Source organism: Apteryx mantelli, chromosome 22 (genome assembly GCF_036417845.1).
Source record: "Apteryx mantelli isolate bAptMan1 chromosome 22, bAptMan1.hap1, whole genome shotgun sequence".
NCBI classification, from domain to species: domain Eukaryota; kingdom Metazoa; phylum Chordata; class Aves; order Apterygiformes; family Apterygidae; genus Apteryx; species Apteryx mantelli.
Window position 1 is genome coordinate 8894042 of NC_089999.1, and position 20303 is coordinate 8914344.

Genomic DNA, 20303 nt, shown 5'->3' on the forward strand with positions numbered 1-20303 from the left:
CCGCGCCGCGCCGCAGCCCCGCCCCCCCCGACGGCTCGGCGCCTGGGCGGTTGTAAAAAACTCCTTTATTAAAGCCACGCGAGGAGGTACAGCGAACCGGGAGGCTACACGGGGCACACACACCGGGGGGGGGGGGGGGGGGCGCGACGCGACGCTGTTGAATATCAACAGTACTAGAGAGGGGCGGCGCAGGGCTAGGCGTAGAGGTCCTCCCTGTCGGCGGAGTAGACCTCCCCCTCCTGCAGCAGGGCGAAGTTGAGGAAGTGCGAGGGGCGATGGACCTCGTGGTAGAACTCCTTGGGGTTGGCGAGCTGCAGCTCGTACTTCATGTTGGGGTCGTGGCGCACACCTGGAAGGCAGAGTCGTGGTGAGCACCCAGCACCGCCACCGTCACTCCAGCCTCAGCCCAGAGCTGAGGAAGACTACCTGAAAGCCCCTTCTGCCTTCGTTGTCTAGCAGGTGCTCAACGAAACCTGCCCCCCTCACAAGAGAATTTTTAAAGACAGCAGGCCCAAAGAAACAATTTTACATCCACAAAATCATCATGCTTTGGGTTCCAGGGCTTTCTCTCCCTAGCTATTTACAGGGCAGCATCTCCAGAGCTTTGTTCTGGTACAGCAAGTCAAGTGTTTTGTCTCCCCTGTATAAGAGTTTGCTCTGTGATGCCTAAAACAATCAGAGTTGACCTCCCATTGCAATATCCCAGTGCTGATATTAAGGAAGGGTCATGATTGCAATGTTACTAGCCCTACCTCGTCACTCAGAGGTAGGCCAAGCCTCAGAACTTGGTAAGGAATGCTGCCCTCAACAGCTATTTCTTTCTCCTCCCCAAGCAATGGTCAGAACAGGTCTGTTGCCTCCCTCTCTGACCCTCTCCCAGGGCAGCCAGCTCACCCATGAAGTTGTAGTTCCAGGACCCTTGCGCTGGAACCATAAAGAAGCCGAGGAAGCGATCTGACAGGAGCATCTGCACCCTCTCATAATGGGAGGGCAGGTAGCCCTTGGGGTTGTTCCCTTTGTCCGTGTTCTGCCTGCCCCACTCGTAGCCGCTCGGAGTCAGTTTGTAGGCTGTCAGCGTGCAGGAGCCTGGTGTAAAACTGAAGGAAAGGAGAACAGAGATAGAGTACATCAGGTTAAGCCAGGACAGAGGAGGGAAGTCAGAAATGAGCAAACACTCCCTTTCTCACAGATTTTTAGTTGAGACCTCAATGTGTTCTCTGGAGCAGCTCCCACAAGCCCCCTTGACAGCTTGGCTTCTCCCTGCACTGGCAGAGGGGGCACACAGGAGCCTTGCCACCTCTTACCTGCAGGTGATGATGATAGTCTTCTCCCCATCCCAGGACGGGTTGTCAGCCATGACCTTGGCATGGGTGGTGACATCCTGTGGCGAGAGCTGAGGGGACTCATTTGGTTGGGTGTGAATCCATCCCAGAGGTTCCATTTCCTGATAAAAAGTGTATTAGAGAGAAATAAAAGACATTTAATACAGGACTGCTTAAGCATGGCACAAAGGGCACAGGGACTAAAGGCTTCTTTCTGATGTCATTCCAGATCAGGCAGACTTCAGGCAAAGCCCTTGAAGCCCAACATCTATAGCAGAAAGAGGCCGGTTACCAAGGCAAGCACATTAGAGCTGCGAGTGTGGTGGCAAGGCCCCACCATCGCCCTGTGTCTCTGTTACTGGAGACAGTGATCTTCCGCCCTCACTGGAGCAGAAGCTGGACTCACCTTGAGATACTCATGCTGCGGCAGCTGTCCTGGGAGATGCACGGTCTGGTGTGTTCCCCACTGAGGTACCATCACAATGCACCGGATCTCCTTCACTTGGGGATTATCAGGAGGGCTCACTCCATATAGGTAACCTGCAATCTAGGGACACAAGCTCACACTTTACAAGCCCATAACAGACCTCTATGTAAGACCGTGAGGAGTGGGCACCCACCTTGCTTTTAGATCCTAAAGCAATTTATGTGTTAGCCAGAAGGTCCTCATTAGAGGACAACATCCTAGTTTTACTTAATGCTGGCAATTTCCACCCAAGTCAGGCCACAGGGAGCCTTCATGGGCCTGGCAAGAATTTAAGTGTGCTCAGCCCTATCACCGGTGCCTGTCTCCAGCACAAAGCTCCAGGCAGACAGCAGCAAGCTCTCAGCCTTTCACCTGTAGGCCCTGGGGAGCTGACTGTCCAGGACTGGTATGTGCCCCAGCAGTGTGGAGTACAACTGGACTAGACTCATTGCACAGACTCACCTGGGCCCGCAGATCTGAGATGCAGATGAATTTCTTCAAAACATTCTTGGGAAGAATGTATGTATAGCCCGTTTCCTTTATATCATCTGATGAAACATAGATGTGGTTTGTTCTCAAGTGGAGGTTGGCAGCAGAAATTGCTCTGTGAGGAGGAGACAGTTATTAGAGGGTGCACTCCTCCTTCCTTCCTGAGCACTCTGATCTTTTCCACTGTGTAACAGCCCTGCCTGCCTTCCTACCTGACTCGCCACTCAGTCTTGGAGGAGAAAGTCTGGGTTTCATAGTTGCTGGTTGTAGAGGTGATTATTTCGTCCCCGTGTTTGTTAACAGTACGGGTCTGTGTGGCTGTCAGTTGTGACTGCTCCTTGGTTTGCTTCTCAATCTCTGCAATCTGCTGTCTCTGCTGGGATGGGGCAGAGATCTCCATGCCCAGGATAATATCTCGGATCTCTGACTGCGTCAGGGATGCAACATTCACACTGAAAGAGAAAATTCACCCAAATCAGCCATTTCAACATACATTCTGGACCCTTCCCACCAAGGCACAAGCTCAGAAACACACTCAGGGCAGTAGGAAATGAAACCACAGCATTTTAGGCAGAGGAAGGACCAAATCACATGATGCACAGATTAGAAAGGGTACAGTGCAGATATTTTTATCTGCCTTGCTAGAAAGTGATTAACATAATAACCAGTTTCCATACATAGCTGACAGTTCGTTGCTGAAGGCCCCTGAAAGCCTTCCACTCTCTATGAGGAGCACTCTGACCAAACAGTCTTCAGAGCAGGAACAAAAGGCTGGCAGGATTTTTGCAGCAGGTCAGTGACTTACTTGTTCTTCTTGCCATAGTCAGCAAGGATCAGATCCTTCAGCTGCACCTCCACCTTGATCCATTCCTCATCTGTCAGCGTTGGCCAGATATGGTGAGGCTCTGTTATGGTCGTCTTGTCTGGTTTCAAAATAACTTTGGCTCGATCATTATTCACATGTAGTGCCCGGAGAATCAGAATCAGACGTGAGAATGCCTTGGAGAGGAAGAAAGATGCAGCTAGTCAGAAAAAGGAAAACTAAACGTACCATACATATGTCCTAGTACTCCTCTGTTTGGGCACACCAACATTGCATGAGAAGTGCAAGAGGAATCAATCTGAAGGAAAGCCCAGACAGACCCAAAGCAAGTGCTAGGAGCAGGGCTTCCTGAGCAAAGAATGGGGAGCGATCACTGAAGCCTTGGCTCTTACTTCATGCATCAGTGGCAAAGTAAAATGCAGACTAGACGTGCTGTCCTCACCGTATAGGAAGAGATGGTTTTCAGCCAGTCATCATAGAGATTGAAGAGAACCATCTGTGGTTCAGTAGCCTTCAGGATGAGATCACCAAACTTTTCCACTTTCAGACAGGCCTGGAAGGGCAGCTGCAACTCTGAGCCTTTGATCACAATATTGGGGAAATCCAGCAAGTGCACCTGGAGTTTGAGAAGAAGAATTAATGCACACCTATTGCAGAACACTGTTGCTTCACAGGAACACAGAACTGTTCTGCAATCTCCTGAAGATTTTATAGTGTCCTGACACAACAGTATCTGCATTGTTACCTCAAGTGGGTCCAACATGCCCTTCCGAGTCACTATGATCTGCTTAGGCTGCTCCTCCACAGGAAGTGAACGAATCAAAGCAGCCACTTCTTCAGCAGTCTTCCACTTGGCCAGCTAAAAAAAAAAAAAAAAGACAGCAGGGTTAGAAGAATATCTCCACCTTGACAGCAGAGTGTCCATGCCTCTGGGAATCAGAAAGCCTCAAATCAAATTCTAAAAACACAACAAGAATTTATGGCTTGTGTCAGATTACTGATAAGGCCCAGTGCTCCCGTTACTGATCACAGAGAGCAGCATCCCTTCCTGGAGTTCAGTTATGTCTGCCTGGCTCAGGGCTGGGGTGAGGAAGGTGGCGGGTTATGAACCTCCCTGGCTTTGCTACCTCAGAGACTTCTCATTGCACTGGATGCAAATCCAAGTGCAGTGAGATTTGCTGCAACAGTGATTCTTTTCAAGCCTTTCAAGCCATGCTAGAAAATGTAGTCTCATTACATGTCAGAGCCTCAAAAACCTTGCAACATCAATGCCTGGATTCATTCACTTTTGTATCTCATGCTAATGCTTGCCTGAGCACAGGTTCCATGTTAGATATGTGAGCTCCAAACTTCTTGAGAGGCAGGGTGTTAAAGACCCTCACGATGCCTTCTGCTCTAGTAAGCATCCCAAGCAGTCAGAGACCATTCCTAGCTCACCACCCAAAGCAGAACAAGCAGCCAGCTCTCACCTGCCCTAGACGCTTTTGTCCTGCCCACACAGATGTATGGATGATCTTCAGGAAGAGCTGTCCAGTCCTGGGATTGAAGATGAAAATGGCCCCGTTGATGGGTTTTGTGGTCAAATTCCCTTCAAAAGTCTGAGAAAATAAGCCAAAGTGAAAATTACAATGAGATGAATGTATCCCATCCATACACTTGCACAACAGCAAACTCACCCTGCACTTTTAGCAGGACCTGTGCTTGAAATGCAAAAAACTGTTCTGTGTACACTGCACAAATTTTGGTCCCCGCTGATTCCTCATTTTCTGTCACTCATGTCTCCAGAATCACCCTGAACACAGGACGTTTACGGTCCTTGTCCTTCCCCACCAAGACACAGATACACCTCTGGACTCACCTTGTGAATGGTCACTCTGTACACATTGGTGTCATCCACAAACCAGATGATCTGGTTGGAAAAGAGCTCCCCATAGTTCTGGGAGGAAAGGTAGGGTTCTGTGGGCTCAGATGAGTACAGCTGCAAGCCCTTGCGGATTCGTTCTCTCAATACATACAGTGCAGGGTTCGCTTTCATAATTTTGGCCATGGCTTGCTGGATCAGAGGTTTGCTCCCAGGGAACCAGTTCCCATAAGCACTGAAGAGGAAAAGAAACAGAAGATCTAGTTGTTGCCATCAGCTCCAAGATGAAGAGACAACGGCTATACACAAGCATTTTCATGCAGCAGCCAGGTATCTTTCTGCCTACTGAATATACTACAACTCTATGATTTCTCTTGTGGCATCCTCGGGAGCTGTTCACCTACTGCTTTTCCCTGTGCTTCCTTTCAGTGGGAGGCCACAGCATACACATGCTACAGTCCTGGAAAAGCTGCATCTTCTCTAAGCACTTTAGAGGAGAGGCCTGCTTTCTGGGACATCTCCCTTAATCCCCCAGTGAAGAACAGTTGTCCCTTAGTGCAGCAGACCTTCAAGCAAGGCCTGTTCTTCAACTCCAGGAATAGTCTGGCGGATGTCCTAAGAAAACAAATGAGCTGGGAGAACTGAACCATTATTATTGAATGAGCAGACATTGGGGAACCTGAAAGAGCTGCCTAGATGCTGTATTCCATTCTAGCTTCTACCATCTCACCTCATGCTCCTGCCTGGAATACAAGCCCCATCAGAAACTGCCTGTTCAGAAATGTACTCAAGACACAGCCATGAACTGCCAATTACGGTTAAAATGCAAATGGTGCAGATCTCACCTGTGCAAGTTATAGGCCAGATCAATGGCAATGAGCACACCAGTGGGAGACGGATAGATACTCATGTTGTCTGTAGTGTAGTCCAGGAACTTGGCTCTTGCATAGCGCTCGATGTCATGAGAATCGTAATCTCCCCAGCGCAGCTGTATATCTATCCAGTACTTCTGAGTGGTGGTGCTGTCCATCACATCTCTAAGGAAAAAGCAAGCCACAACAATTCCATCTTGCCCAAAACCATCCTGCACTTGCTGCACTTCAACAGAAAGTAACAAGTGAACGACAGAAAGCCAAGCCTGAACACTGAAGCCAGCTGCCATCTGCATGCCTTCCTGAAGAGGGACTACACTGCCCTCTTCATATAGCAACTGAATGCAGAAGCTGTTGAAGAGAAACCCTCAGCCCATGGGGTTTAGCTGCAGGTTTAAACAATGAAGCTAGCTTCTTCTCTGCTATGATGGTTGTGCCCCTTGGGGAATGTCTGCTGAGAATTCAGCTGAACTGAATACAGCATGGGTGCACACTGTGCCACTCCACAGTGGCCTTGGGACAGCAGAGATACTCAGTAGGGCTTCCTGAAGAAGCATTTAGAGCTCCTGAGCTGTGTGTGGCTCAGGAGAAAGGCCAACTGGAGGAGGCAACAGCAGGAAATATTCTCTTCATGTTTTGCAAAAGGCAGTGCTAGGTGGTGCTACAAACATCCACCTGAACCAGCTCTGCAGTCTACCAGGCATGATTGTGTCCTTCTGTGTCCTCAAATCCCAGGTGCCCAAGAGACAAGGGCTTTGGCTCAGGATGACAGGCTCAGTAGCTTTGCAGCAGCAAGATCAAGGACAGAGAAAAGGAAAACACTCACTTGGAATCTGCGAGCAGTGAGGGACGAGACACATTCCATTTATAGGAAGCAAAGAGAAGGATATCTGCACATGAGGAATTCATCTTGTATGACTTCCTGGGATGGATGGTCTCCTTCTGCACTGTCTCAATCTCCAGAGCATCTAGCTCTTGGTCAAACACCTGGGGAGAATGCAAAGATGAGCTGTGTTCAAGTAGCCTAGCTAAAGAAATCTATCCTCAAAGAGCTAAAGCAGGGACCCAGGGAAATCCAGTTTCATCCCCTTCCCTAGCAAATCACTGGAGAAGTTGTTGCCTTGCTACAGTCTCTGGGACAATCTCTGTTGCTAGCAGAAGGCTACTGTTACACAAGGAGCGTGCCTCCATCACCACAGAACCAAACCTAGTTAACGTGCTGCTCACCTGACACAAGTCCATCACAATGCTCTCATGGATCTTTTGCCACAAGTGAGCTCGGAAAATCTGAATGAGGGAAATCTTCAGCGTGGGGATCTTGCCATGCATGAAGATGCCTGTCAAATCCAGTTGCACCTGAAACCCAACGTATACCTGCAAAGGAAAAGCAGCTATGAGAATATGTGACAGCACAATTGGTCAACTTTAGAAAACAGAACCACCACTGTTAAGGAGGTTTAGAACTATAGTTCATCTGTGTGAAGAGTTCTGCTGCAGACTTAAATAGTTTACTGCTCACAATTCAGAGGAAGTTCATACAGGCACAAACTCCAGATACTTACATTGGCTCTGTTAATGGTAGGAGACCACCACAGTGTGAATCTTCTGTTTGGAATTTGGTTCAAACCCGATCTTTGGGCATTCGTCAGCTTCTTCCACTTCATGGATTCCTCAAAGCCACTGGCCTTTTCCCTGGAAAGGAGAGACACAATCATATGCACAAGATGTCCCCTGTCACAGCTGAATGCCACGTGCCATACATAAGAGAGGCAGGGAGCACACGAAGCAAGAGTGGAAGAGCAGGAAAGACTGTTTCAGGCAAGGAAATTCCCAAGGATTTGCACGCAGAAGTTCAAATACAGTCCAATCCCATGTGCCCTCAAAACTGAGCAACACAGAAAACAGACTGGCTAAACAGAAGCAGTACAGCTTTAGCCTAGGACTCCTCCTGGTGCACCCCAAGCTCCAGTTCACACAACAAGGCCAGATGAAGGTTTCTCTTACCAGAAGAGACCCTCCCATGTGGGGAAGTAAGTGCCCTTGAAGAGCGTGTGCTCCAGGATCCCCTCCACTCCACCAAGTGCCTGGATCATATCTGTGCGGTAGTTGTTCAGGTTCCAGAGCTTCCCATCATGGCGCTGGTGCGTCCACCAGAACGGGTTCTGTTTCAGGACCTGCAAACGACAGCCTACTAGAGACCGAACTAGCTTTGTATTCAGACCATTTAACCTGGCTGCACTGGCAAGAAAAATCACTAATTTTAGGAAACAAGATGATGTCAGCTAGTAAGTAAAATGCCTCATGCCCACTGCCCTGGAAGACACAGCACACAGCTGATCCACAAAATGAGTTCAGTCAGTGCTGCTAGGCAATTTAGACAAAGTAAGTCTAAGATGAAGGTTTTATCTTTCAGGCACTGGCCATCTACAGAACCACCATTAAAGGCCTTAAGTAAAAGCTTCCACTGTTATTAAAATCCAAGACTTTATAGTGTTTGTTCTGGGGTCTTTTTTTCCTCTCCAGAACTGACTTCTTAACATTCAACTGGGCTAAGTATGGTGTTCCCTGAGACACTGCAATCTACACAAACACTTTGAAAGTAGCCAGCTACACATCCCGGGACATTTGGTTCTCAGCAGCCTCTATTATTCCCAACACGTGGCTCCAAATTCTTCCTGCAGCAGACAGGCAAGGAAAGTGTACCTGCAATAATGCAAGGTGAAAGGACACTGTCTGGAATGGGCGTTTGAACCTTGCACTCAGCCAGAGAAATTCCCATTCAATACCTGGTACTGTTTGAAGTCAGTCCTGACTCTCCATCCTTTATCATAAGCCAGGGTGTGCCGGTCTTTCTGGAAAAGGGTGTTAATACGAGGAATTCCCCTGTCCCACGAGTCCTCCAGGTCCTCCAGCGTCAGACGCCTGAAGAAAAAATTCCCACATGCACTTTGTTACGTCTCAATTTCCTACCAATGCATTCATGAATGAATACTTCAGGTGATGAGACCACAGAAATAATATGGCCCTTGGGGCTCTAGCAGGAGAGGTTCTAAAATGCCAAGCACCCAGAGATAAGAGAAAAAGCTTGGCCTTGTAAGCCCACAGAACTAACTGCAAATGGGTTTGATGTTACCTCTTTCTGGCACCACCTGGCATAACGTTTTCCCCTCAGACTTTGTACTGAGTGGAATATCTGCTTGCAGTGCCCACACCTCCTCCAAAGTTAAGAGAGCAGCTTTGCAGGCAGCCTGTAATACTTCATATCATAGGCCCGACAGGATCTCCAGAACCCTGAGACCCTCCAATTGCAAGTCTTCACACCACTGCCTGTCCCTGCCTGTGTGTCAGATCATACCACAGATCTAGTTGCACATGGAAACGTACCTGTTCTGGGCTATAGCCTCTTGTCGCTTGAGGGCATATTCTGCCCACACTCTCTGAGAGTCAATGAATTCACTCTCCCATGGCTGAATGTAACGATACAAATTTGGGATCAGCTGGTCCTCCTCATGACTCATTCCTGAGCGGAAGTGAGTGATGCCAACGTCTGTCTGCTTGGACCACCTGGAGCAGAGAGGCAGAAGAATGAGTAGGAGTGATGGGACTTCACAAGTCACACTGCCATGACCTACTGTAAAGGCAACACATCTCTATAACAAGGCATGATGTTTAGCATTCTCAGATATTTTTATGGGGAAGAATATAAAAGAGAATACCCAGCACAGAACAGCACAACTCACCTCAGGTCAGACTGTGGGATGAGAACGTGGCCCATGGACAGCATGCCCAGGCCGCCTAGCTCTTTAGGGGTGTAAAACACCACAGGTGGGAAACGGCTGGGCATTTTGGAATTCAGACCAATTTTAATTCGAGTCTGGATTTTATTCTCACACTTCACCAGTAAATCAAGCAACTCCTGAGTATTTACAACAGCTTCCCGGAAATATGTCATCAAGCCAATCAGGGCTGTATTCCATTTATTGACAATCTAGAAAGGAAAGCAAAGGATCAGTCCTCAGCCTGTCCTCCAAGCGCCTGTGGAAAAAGCTCTGTCACACATCTTCCTCCCACCTTACCTTAGTGAAGGTTGTGGAGCCAGACGCCATGAGGATCTGCCTCACTCTGTTGTGAAATCTCTGCATAGACTCATCATCCACACGCAGGAAGCACTGAGCTGTGCGCTCCTTGGTGACCTGCAAGAGCACAGGGCAATCGGTTCTTTCTTGGAAGCCCTCTCTCTAACAGAGGCATGAAGGTGAGCTCTCACCGTCAGGCATTTAGGAAATGTGGGGAGTGCAGGGCTGAACAGCACCGCTACAGTTTCAGGTCACCCCTCACCCCTAGCCAAGCAGTTTCCATCCCTCTCAGGAAGGGAAAAGCAACCAAGTTCACGTCCACTCTACCTGCCAATAGTCCAAGTTACACAGCTGGCAAATGCATGCTGTTATACCCCCCTCAAAAGCAGTTATAAGTCCTGCTTTAAAGCCAGGTACAGGCCAGAGCAGGGACTGTACTCCCATCCTGCCAGCCTCACGCTACCTCATTCTGCAGGTTCCAGACCCCATCCTTGTGAGTGAACTCCTCATAGCTGGTGCGGCATTTGGGCAAGATGCGGCATTCAAACCCACACATGTTAAACAGCAAATTGGGGTTATCTTTGCTGTAAACAGATACGAAGCTGTTCTCCCACTGCACTGTGGTGACTGATCGAGGCAAGCGGTTCTTGATATCCCAGAACACAGCACGACCACTGAAAAGAAAGACACACACATACAGTGAGGCGAGGATGTCTCTTACTGAAGTGAAACACAAAACGGGCAAGTTTTTCAATGCTTTCCTAGCAATATAGTCTCCCACACCCATCACCCACTGTCAGAATTACAGCAGAGACCCCTTACCTCATCTCATTGCTGTTCCCTGAGCACCTGCCTGTCATAGTCCCTAGCACTTATTTATCACAACTAATCTTCTTACCATCCCACCATTTGTTTCTCAGAGCGTAGCACTTACAGGTTCACATCATGTTTCATGAGGCGCATCCGAGCATCCCGGGGCCAGCATTTCTTGTTATTGTAGCCTACAATGTTCTCATTGTTGGGATCTGGATGCTCTGTCAGGTAGCGCTGAATCAAGTCTCTTGCCTCATCTGCTGTAAACCTGGAAATTCATAGAACAGGATCTGGAGTTACATGACCAATTTCCCAGAACACCAACCAGCCCAGACAGATAAGGAGCCTGCCTATGGATAGCTGTTAGCCATAGAACATTTGAAGAGAACTATCCAATTCCTGAATCTTCCCAAAGGAGACTTCAGCTTCATTAGCACAGACTACACCATGACTGTACGGGGTATCTTATCATGAGGAGACATAGAATTCTGTGTCCGCTTGCTAGGAAGCAAGAAAAGGCTTATTTACCAGTGGAAAAATCTGTAACAATCTGAATGTTGATGTTACTGCTTTTCTGCTGCTCCAGTGCCTGGAGAAAAGCTCTCCTCTCTTAATACAGTGAACTAGGAAAGCAAAAGGCAGCATCTGGACACCAAATTGCTCTGGAAAGTCTGTCACTTCAGATATTCCTGGTCTTTCTTAGCAGAGGGGAAAAAAAGCATGGAGCAGAAGCATATTCACGCCCCTGAAGTAGGTACCATTTTCACAGCATTTGCTGCAAGATGTCAGAGCAAGAGTTCAGCAGAGGAAGAAAGGATGCCAGAGAGCTCTCACCTGAAGAAGATGTGAATACGGTCGATATATCTGCAGAAGAGGCGAATGGGATGGGCCACCTCAGTAGCAATATCCTGGAAGCTCAGGAAGTCATTTGGCATCTGGGGAGGCCCTGCCATTTCACTGGCACGGTGCAGACCCAGCACCAACAGGTCCATCACCAGCCCATAATACTGGACGATGAAAGAAGCAAACTGCAGCCCACGAATAATCCCATAGGAGTTGGTGTGATTCATGTCCTGAGGAAGCGAAGGGGAAATGTGAGAACCTGACTGCCAAAATCCCACTGGATACCTTTTATCTGAGCAGTTGCTCTTCAGCATGACCCAGTAGGTTTTTCTTATTCCCTAACCACTTCTTTCTCTGGCAAGTCTTAGGTCCCCTCCTACCCCACGGGTCCCAAATCTCTCCATTTTACAGTCCACCACACCCCCTTTCCAGACAGGAAACATCACCTTGTAGTTGATCACCACGTTGTTCTTGGCTGTCATGTAGTCAGCAATGTTATGATCAACAATGAGACGCAAGAGCCTGTTGAGCAGTGTCAGATCAATCTTCTCATACATCTTCTCAAATCGAGATTCCAGCATCACATTGCATTCACCTTCACTCGTTTCCCAAACATCTTGCAGATTATTAATGCCTGAAGAGACAAACAAGCCTGTCATGTTATCTGAAACAAAGCAATTCTCAGAGTGTAGCAGCACCTTTCTGGGCATGGGAGTCAACATATTTGCTCTGATTTTCTGCTTTTTCAGCCTCTGGTCCTTCCAGTCTATCCAGAGATGGGAACAAAAATATGCAATCAATCACAAATGCTATGGAAGATCTTCTCCAGTACATTCATATATATGATATACGTTAACCTACCAAATAAAGCCTCTAAGTGTGATGGCCATATTACTGACTGCAAGCTACAAATGTGAAAACTCAACTCTCAAGAGAACTCTAGAAGAAAGTTCCTGATTAAAATAAACAAACAAACAAAAAAAACAACCTCCCCCCTTTTCTGCACAGAAAACAAGACCCCCACTAACCTTGGCACCACTTGTACACTAACAGTGGAGGAGGCTCAGTGTCAGCAGGTTTGATCCAAGGAGGGAAGAGTCTTCGCTTATCAGCCTCATACCACAAGTACTGATCCAGATAAGCATCTGTGATTTTCTCCAAGGGCTCAACATCATAAACAGGAACTAAGTGGCTGTAGAGATCCATGAACTCAATACCCACCTAGTGAAGAGGAGGCAAAGTTGAGTCTTGTACTTGACAGAGAAGGTAAGGTTCCTTTGATAGCCTTGGTGCCATTTAGTTCCCGAATGCAGAGTAAGTTTTAGTATTCCCTGGCTTTCACCAGGGCACTTACCTCCTTGAAGGCTCTCTGAGTTAGAAGGTGTCGTTTGATTCTAGACAGAGCTTCATGAGGATTATCGTAAGCCTGTTCAATCAAGCCCAACTCCTCTCTCTGTGACTGATTCAGGCGAGATTTCACACTGAAAATGAAAAAGAACAGCTCACACACCCAAGTATGAACAAATGATTGGCCACTGCATTAAAGGATACTCTCTAACCAAGCAGATCAAGACAAGATCTGTAACTCTTTACAGTCTACACCCCTAAGCTGCCCAATGATCCTTAGAGGCCTGGTATTGTGTCTTCACCCCAGGTGGCAGAGTCCATGAAGAACCCTCCAGGCAGCCTTGGCAGTGTCACAGCCTACAGCCTTTAGCAGTCCATCAGGGTAAGTTTTAGGACATACTCTATTTCAGGAATAACTGCTAACAAAACAGCTTCAGAAGCCGTTCCCAATGCAGATGTTCGCTCCGCCAGCAGAACACAATCACTTTCCACTACTTACCTGTAAGCTTCCTTCAGCCTTTCCAGGGCTAATATGAGCAATTTGGTGTCATGCTTGTAGGAAAGTGGGGGGAAGGGAATGGGTGAGAATCTCCTGCTTTCCAGCCAGTGCACTGTGGTTGTGTACACAGCAACAGCCTCTTCTGCAGTGATGTAAGGCCCGTCCTGCACAACCACAACAACACTGTTAGTATGTGAAAACCTCCCTAGGAAAACAGCACCAATTTGAGCAACTTTGACAGGACAGAAATACCTTCAAGTAATTATGTTGCCGTTCCTGCTCAGCTTTCAAATAGAGTCTGGTCAGCCGGCCCAGATTCTTCTTGCAGACAGTCTTGTCCACTGTGGCACCCCGACGGATCCGTTCCCTGTTGTAGTGAGCTGTATTTGTCCACCAGTCAGCTTTTGCCTTCACGTACCTCAAGATCATGTTCTCAATAGGAGTTGGCAGCCCAGGCACCTGGGGAGGGACAGTAACGTTAGGGAAGCAGGAGCGGGAGACTTCATGAGAGCAGTTCTTCCTGTGAGATGTTAAAATTGAACTGAAAAGAAAGGCCAAGCAAAGGACTTACTTTCCAGGGGATATTGGCCTTCCAGCACCGCCAAGCCTCACTCAAATGCTGCAGGATGGTTCTGGCTTTGTTCTGTTTGATCCCTTCTGGCATCATATCCAGAATGTCATGCATAACGGCTGCCCTCAGCTCCAGGTCAAAGTGAGACTCCACACGCTGCTTTGTGACGGTCTTTGCTACACCCTTTGAGTGACGGCCTGGAAAAAAACAAGTACTTCAGGAATCCAGACAGTACTGGGGCAATGCTCCTCTTCTTCCTAATATGTCTGAGGAAACCGAACTGTCACAAGAGCACTGCTGAGTTTGGAATAGATGATTAGAAAGCTGTGGACCCCAGAGGGCTATGGATCAGGGAATCCCATTTCCATATGGAATCTGTTCTGGGGGCACCGGTCTTGTAAGAGCTGTAAACCAGTCGATAGCTCTTGGTGTTGACGTGGAGCGTGGGCACAGACCACACTTGGAAAAGAGAACTGGAGTTCAAGCTGAGAAGTAAACAGCATTAATCTTTACCACACACTCCTCTCGCATTCAAGATTTACACAGTGCACTGACCTTCAAACTGCCTGGCCAGCAGATTCCCCAGCCAGCGTTCCAGAAGCGGTGTGATGCCCCTCATGAAGAACAGCCACACTCTCCAGCCTGGAGCCCAGAAGCCACAGCCAGGACCTTTGCCCACAGGCCCCTTAAAGAAGAGGGACAGAGTAACACTAGGTTATTTAGCAACACTCCAGAATCCCTCTCTTGTTGCTCAGTTTACAAGGAAAAGTGAAACTTACTGTGTTAAACCTGTAGTAGATGAGATGTTTCAGGTCCTTGCACATACGAATCTGCCTCATCAGTTTGTACTTGTATCTGTACATTCCTGTCAGCTGACCTACATGGGCAAAGATGTACTGCAAGCCATCTGCCAACTGAAACATAGGGAGCACAGTCAGAGATGACACTAAATGCTACACATTGCCTCAAGAAGCCAGGCTTATTTTACAGCCAGGAGCAGAGCATATTATGCCATGCAAAGCTCCTACCAGTCATCCACACAACGATCAATTCAGGAAGCTAAGTCTGTAAAGCACAGGTAGTGACAACAGTACACCTGAACTACTCAATATTTTGAGCAGTTTCTGTTTCATGTAAATGCCAAATGTTATAAACTGGTATAAATGGCAGAATTTCCCAAAACATTGCATGCTTTCATTGTCGCCCTTGTTCTCCAGGACACCACAACAGTCAGTCACTTGTGTGCATCCCCTATCTGTCCAGATACTTCAGTCCTTCTCTCCGCTTCCCCTCCCCAACTTTAAAAGAAAATGGTAACCAAAAAGAAGAAAAAAAAAAAAAAGCCTACCTGAAATGCATCCACGTTTCCAAGCCTGTATTGGACATGGCTGTCCACTACCAACTTAGTTAGCCGCAGAACCTCTCGGCACAGATGGAAAGCATTACCAAATCGGGATTTTTTTCTTTCCTGGAAAAGCAGAGACAAAGATCCAGGATTTATGTAAGTATGTTATATAAGAGCCAAACAGCTCCCAGTTAGTCACTGTGTAAAACAGACAGCTGGCAGTTTTCTGTAAGAACAGTTCTCAGAATTCCTTTTATACCATTTTATCAATCCATAAGAAAGAAACCATACACATATGTTACAGAACTGGAACTCTGCTTCAGGAATTCCCAAGGCAAAAACCTTGTGTAAAGGACAAGTGAGAACTGAGGCAGTGGGGCCAATATTACTATGCGAATGTTCAAATCTTCAGGTAAACTCTACTCGAGTGCAATAGCACATGGACTGATACCTTGGTGGTGAGGGTCTTCACTGGCTTCAGGTTGAAGTTGTAATCCAAGTGAAGGTAGTTCAGGTTCTTTCTGTGGATCAGCAAGTTCAGCATATTGTAGCCCTGGCGACACACTTGCAGGCCTACTTCCACCCAGTCTAGCTTTGTTGACTGGAAAAATTTCGTAGCCTTGAAAGAGCGGAACAGGTACCTGAAGAGAGAAGAAAATATAATCAGCTGTATCCCCTACACAGACCAGAAGTTCACCACCAAGCAGGCCCTCACTTACCTCTTCTTCTGGGCCTTGGGGGGCCTGTGCTTGAGTGCATTCAGAACATAGTATTTCAGTAACTTCTGATAGGAGACTCGCACTTTCACTGGCTGGCCTGCTGGGCAATGCTCACGATACCTGTGGATAAGCCATATTTCAGATTTTCAGGTAACCTGCATTCCTTAAAAAAGGACAAGACGACTCCAGAAAACCTCCTAAAGTCTCTAGAAACCAGACACTCACCCACCACAGGATCTCTTTATTCTATTTTCATTGTTAACAACTCTATTATGTTACAATCACTAGATCACCCCCACCTCCAGAGAAGAACTCACCAGTTCTTGACCAGTGGGATGTCAAGAGCTCTCCGAGTCCTGCCAGACCTCAAGTTGAAGGGCCGTGGGGCCCATAGCAGGGCAATGCCATTGGCTGTATTGTCTGTGTAGAGCGGAGTATCCTTCAGGAAAGGTTCCACAAACTCTGGTAACTCAAACTCTTCATCATCATCAGGCAACGGTTCCTGACTCTGAAATGCAGACACACCAAGTAGCATATGTTCCCTGATTGCTTCAGCTCAGTTATTTGAGTTAATTAAGTAAAACAAACCTGACCTATCTGTGCTGACATGGAGAAACACTAACAGTCCTGATTATTGGAGAGGGCAATAAAAACTCTACAAGGCACCAGTGGGCCCTGAGAACTGTGTCTGGCTACTGCGCCCTGATCTAGGTGTTGCAGAGGTAATTCAGGGGGGATGCCAGCTCCATGAATGCTCCAAGACCACTTGAAAACATAAATAATCTGACCGATGACACTAAAACAATCCTGTTAATCAGGCACTGGGCTTATTGTACAAAGACCAAAGGACACTGTGTAACTCCAGAAGACAAGGACTACAAGGGAGGATGGGCCTTTTGTGAAAGGGCTTAGACTTTCTCCTGAAATATCCATGTATGTCCACCACTGTCAGAAGCAATGTTATCACAGGCTGCTAAGGTCCTATCCCCTCAACACGGAGGGTTTATCAAGGCCAAAAGGAGCTCTCCCCCCAGCACCTATAGGTGCACTTCCTATGCTCATTAGCTCTCTTGGATGGTACTCACCTTGACAGAATGCCTGTGTGAAATGGGATTGATCAGCGGATCGAAGTAAAAAGCTGGGAGATCAGGATCTTCTGTTTTAATGAAAACGACATTTGGAGTATGGTACCTACAATACACAACAAGTATTAGAGCATCCTGACAGCTTTCCCCTTCTCTCCCTGCTCTTGAGGCTGCTGCACTTACCAGGTCAGGTGGACATGGTGTGGCAGGTTATTGTACAGGTATGGGAAAGCAATTTTGTACTCCGTCCTGATTGGCTGTCTGATGATAATTTTGTTGATGTCATTAAATTCATTCCAGTCTTCATCCCTCAAATGAGACAAAAAGAAGTTGTCATACAAGCATTCAGGCAGGACAGAAATGCAAACATCTTTGACCAAAGGTGTGATACCAGCCCTTTTCCCTAAGCCTCCTCTTGACACTAACAATCATTCCATCTTTTAAGCAGCAAGCACATCACAGACTTTATGCTACACAGAGAGAACACCCAGGAATAGCTCATCCAGGGCAAATCACATGGTAACAGGTGAACCCTCCCAACTCTTACCCAGATAACCACTTATTTTTCCTCCTAAACTCAACACTTACTGAAGATTGATGTCTCTGACAAGAGGCTCGAACTTGGGACCTCCAGGAATAGCCATGTTCAGTGCCTTGGAGGTGAAGAATGCTTTCAGGTCAAACAAATAGAAATAGTTGTCATCCACAAGGTCAGTGAGCAGCTGATTAGCCAGCCGGTACAACGTGGACATCATAGGGAGAGTAAACTGCCAACGCTGGTACGTAGAACCATTTACGTACCTGTGAAGGAACAAAGCACAGGACACTCACTGCACAGCCAGAAGACAACTGGGCCTTTACCAAAGAACCAAAACCATCCAAACACCTTTCACTGCCTGTCGTTTACAGAAAACAGTTAAAGACAGCTAATGCATGGGCCCCTCCAGGCAAAAGAGAAGGTGGAAGGATTGCTTAAGACCACTGTGGACCACAACCACCCAGCAGTTACTGACTGGTCCAGTTCTTCTCCTCCAAATCCAGACTGACACACCAACATCTGAAGTCATATTCAACAGTCTTTGATGCATAAGTGTGCTCCTAACAAATATCAATTTAAATTCCAATTTGAAAATTGAGGTTTTCACATTTATGGCATGAAAAGAAAAATCTGAGTTTTAGCCAGTTAACTGTGTAGCAGCCTTCCTGAACAGAGAGGCCTTGCTGGCTCTCCGTGGACACTGAAGATAGAGGGCTAGTTTCAAAGCAGTCAGATTCTCCCCCTCCCATCCTTAAGCGAAGGCTTCCTCTCCCCACTAACATCACACATAGCCCAGTACAATAAGACCAAAGCTTATATAAGCCTTCTGCTATATGCAGACAGTTTATGTAATATGTAATGTTTCAGGGAGGTTTGTTTGTTTTGTTTTGAACTGTGTCATCAGAGAGAGGTACATACTTCCTGTTGTCCTTCAGTGGCTGGTGGTCGTAGAACCAGTCTAACACAGGAGCATCTTCCTCTGGATCCAGCTCAAGCTGGATTGCTTCCAGGGGCTCTACATCCAGGATGTTATCAGCATAATCCAGAGGGGGTTCTTCATCATCAAATGGAGGGAATCTCATCCTCTTGAAGTGACGCCTATCCCTCTTCTCTCGCCTCATCATAATCCACATTGACCTGGCAGAAACAGGGACCATTACGCACTGTGCTACATCAGTGTGGACGCATGAGTGTTTATGCACGAGTTCCCCACGGGGGTTAAGGAAGAAGGTGCTTACCCCCACTGTGCAATGTACACTGGCTCTATGACCCAAGGAATCTCGTTCACAAAAGAGATGGCGCCTGTGATATGGTACAGAACTGGAACATCTCTGATTTGTTCCCAAGGCATGGGCATGTTCTCCAAGAGCTTTAGAACCGCATGAGGCATGTACTTCAGAGCACTACAAACAGAAATCAAAGAAAAACAGGGTTGGAAGGGATGTCAAGAGATTAGCCATCCATCTGCTCTAAGCCTAACTAAATATACGTATTTTACTCCTGAAAACTGTTGAGCTGATCTGTTCATAAGGGTCTCCAGTGACAAATCCATAAACTTCCTAACCAGTTTATTCTTGTGCTTCACAGCTCTCACTACCAAAAAGTTTTCTGCTGATTTGGCTGCGGAGGGGGTGTTACATGTGAAGAACACTACCATCCAGAAAAACTAATTTGAAATGAATTTCTACAGGTGATTGTAAGTTAACACAAAGGATCACAATTTGCACGAGATGGCTCTCTGAGCCCAAATAACAAAGAAGCACAGATAGTGCATATTAATTGTCCAAAGAACATGTGTTGACCACCTTATACATTCCCCTCAAACTGCTTTTAAGAGATATCCGCTATTCAAGGTAATGTTTTTTCTCAAAGATTTAAAGCAACTGCTTCCTTTGCTTATACTCTTTTGTATTGCTAACCCAGCACAACTGATTATCATGTCTTCCTCAGGCTACTATGCAGTTTTCTATAAACAATTTACACTAAAAGCCATTTGGAGAAAAGCCTCTCTCTTCCGCGACCAAGATGCAATAGAGGCGGACCCGGCCGCCCTGTGCCACCCAGACCCGCCACGACAGAGCGGGGGGCTGCGTTACCCCAGGTAGACGCGCTTGTCGTGGCGGAACTTCCTGTTGGTCATGTCGCCGTGATCGCGGATGATCTTGCGGACGTGCTCGGGGGGCATGTCCTCCTTCTGCGCGTCCACGAAGCCGAACTTCCTCTTCTCCGCATAGCGCTTGGCCTGCAGCTGCTGCCACTTGCGGGCTGCGGGGGCAGAGGCACAGCGGGGTCAGGCGCGGCCCGGGCTGCGGGGCCGCCCCGGGGGGGGTCACAGAGGGCCCGGAGAGGGGGGACCGGCTCTACCCACCTTTCTCCTGCAGCTTCTCCTCAGACATGTAGTCGGGCAGCGGCGCCAGCGGGCTGGGCACCGGGGCGCAGCCGCCGCGGTACGGGAACACGGCGGCCATGGCGACGCACCTGCGGGCACGGAGCCGGGCTCAGGGCGGGGAGGGGGCTGCCGTTAACCCTCTCCCCCCGCCGCCATGACCGCCCCCCCTCCCCACACCCGCCCCGGCGCCCCCGCCCGCCCTCACCGGCTCCCGCGACGCCCCGCGCCTCCCCACTACAATGGCG

General features: G+C 47.8%; 1 protein-coding gene across 1 annotated transcript; it reads right to left on the reverse strand.

Annotated features, from left to right (window-relative positions):
* Window positions 1–47: 47 nt before the first annotated feature.
* PRPF8 (pre-mRNA processing factor 8) lies at window positions 48–20147 on the reverse strand. Its single transcript, XM_067309917.1, has 42 exons — window positions 20038–20147; window positions 19766–19934; window positions 18908–19072; window positions 18588–18806; window positions 17720–17932; window positions 17315–17440; window positions 17132–17237; window positions 16364–16554; window positions 16047–16166; window positions 15779–15968; window positions 15331–15450; window positions 14762–14896; window positions 14538–14667; window positions 13983–14179; window positions 13664–13870; window positions 13412–13575; window positions 12920–13046; window positions 12594–12786; window positions 12012–12199; window positions 11557–11795; window positions 10844–10990; window positions 10373–10583; window positions 9910–10026; window positions 9574–9821; window positions 9218–9397; window positions 8620–8755; window positions 7838–8007; window positions 7396–7525; window positions 7061–7207; window positions 6660–6820; window positions 5807–5998; window positions 4959–5196; window positions 4570–4698; window positions 3846–3959; window positions 3543–3716; window positions 3083–3276; window positions 2490–2729; window positions 2251–2392; window positions 1729–1869; window positions 1305–1444; window positions 895–1097; window positions 48–349 (listed from the first exon to the last, which is right to left on the reverse strand). Exons 1-42 carry the CDS (start codon window positions 20135–20137, stop codon window positions 195–197), a joined length of 7008 nt encoding a protein of 2335 aa, XP_067166018.1. The 5' UTR covers window positions 20138–20147; the 3' UTR covers window positions 48–194.
* Between the last annotated feature and the right edge of the window lie 156 nt (window positions 20148–20303).